General features: G+C 55.9%; 1 protein-coding gene across 1 annotated transcript in view; it reads right to left on the bottom strand.

The window, feature by feature from the left end:
* Positions 1-540: 540 nt before the first annotated feature.
* Positions 541-626, bottom strand: part of DDOST (dolichyl-diphosphooligosaccharide--protein glycosyltransferase subunit (non-catalytic)) — a gene marked incomplete at its 5' end in the record, with an annotated part of 4,006 nt that continues 3,920 nt past the window's right edge. The window contains one exon of the mRNA XM_009874543.1: positions 541-624. Coding sequence (XP_009872845.1) covers positions 541-624 — 84 coding nt within the window. The remainder of the gene's footprint in view (positions 625-626) is intronic.

Genomic DNA, 626 nt, shown 5'->3' with positions numbered 1-626 from the left:
CCCCTGAACCCACCCGTTTGCTCCTGGGAGCAGAGCACAGCTTTTGAGGTACCCTCAGCCTTCCTCAGCGTGCCCTTGGTGACACCCCTCAGCCCTAGGTGCTTCTGAGGTGCCCCAAATCCCTCCACGCACCCCAGATTCCTCCTTTTGCCTTTCAGTGCACTCTGGACTCAGCCCAGTCCCTCACAGCCCGCCCCAGAGAACACCCTGAGCTGGCGAGCAAGCCCCAAGCGGTGAATTCACTTATTTCAACCCAGGGCAAGAGGAACGAGACTTTATTTTCAAAACAAGGAGTTAACCTCGAATCAAAACCATTCCAACAGTGCAGCGAGACAAACACCAGAGGCATCACCATTCCAGGCTCGCAGACACTCCAGCGAGAGATTCCACCCCCGAATTTCCTTTTCTTTCCTGTTAATTGCACCCCGTGTCCAAATAAAAAAGGCCAAATGCAAATCCCCGGCGTGTCTGGCACCTACCAGTCCTCACCCGAGGGTCCCTGCCTGCGCCAGGGAAAAGGCTCTTCCTCCCGCAGGGAGCTCAGTCGGATTTCTCCTTCTCCTTCATGTGCAGGAAGACGATGCTGAACATGAAGAGGCACACCCGCATGGAGACGTCGACCGGGA

The sequence above is a fragment of the Apaloderma vittatum genome, unplaced genomic scaffold (genome assembly GCF_000703405.1).
Source record: "Apaloderma vittatum isolate BGI_N311 unplaced genomic scaffold, ASM70340v1 scaffold35768, whole genome shotgun sequence".
Classification (NCBI taxonomy): Eukaryota; Metazoa; Chordata; class Aves; order Trogoniformes; family Trogonidae; genus Apaloderma; species Apaloderma vittatum.
Note: the sequence above shows the minus strand (reverse complement) of the source record. Positions and strands in the feature narration are given on the sequence as shown.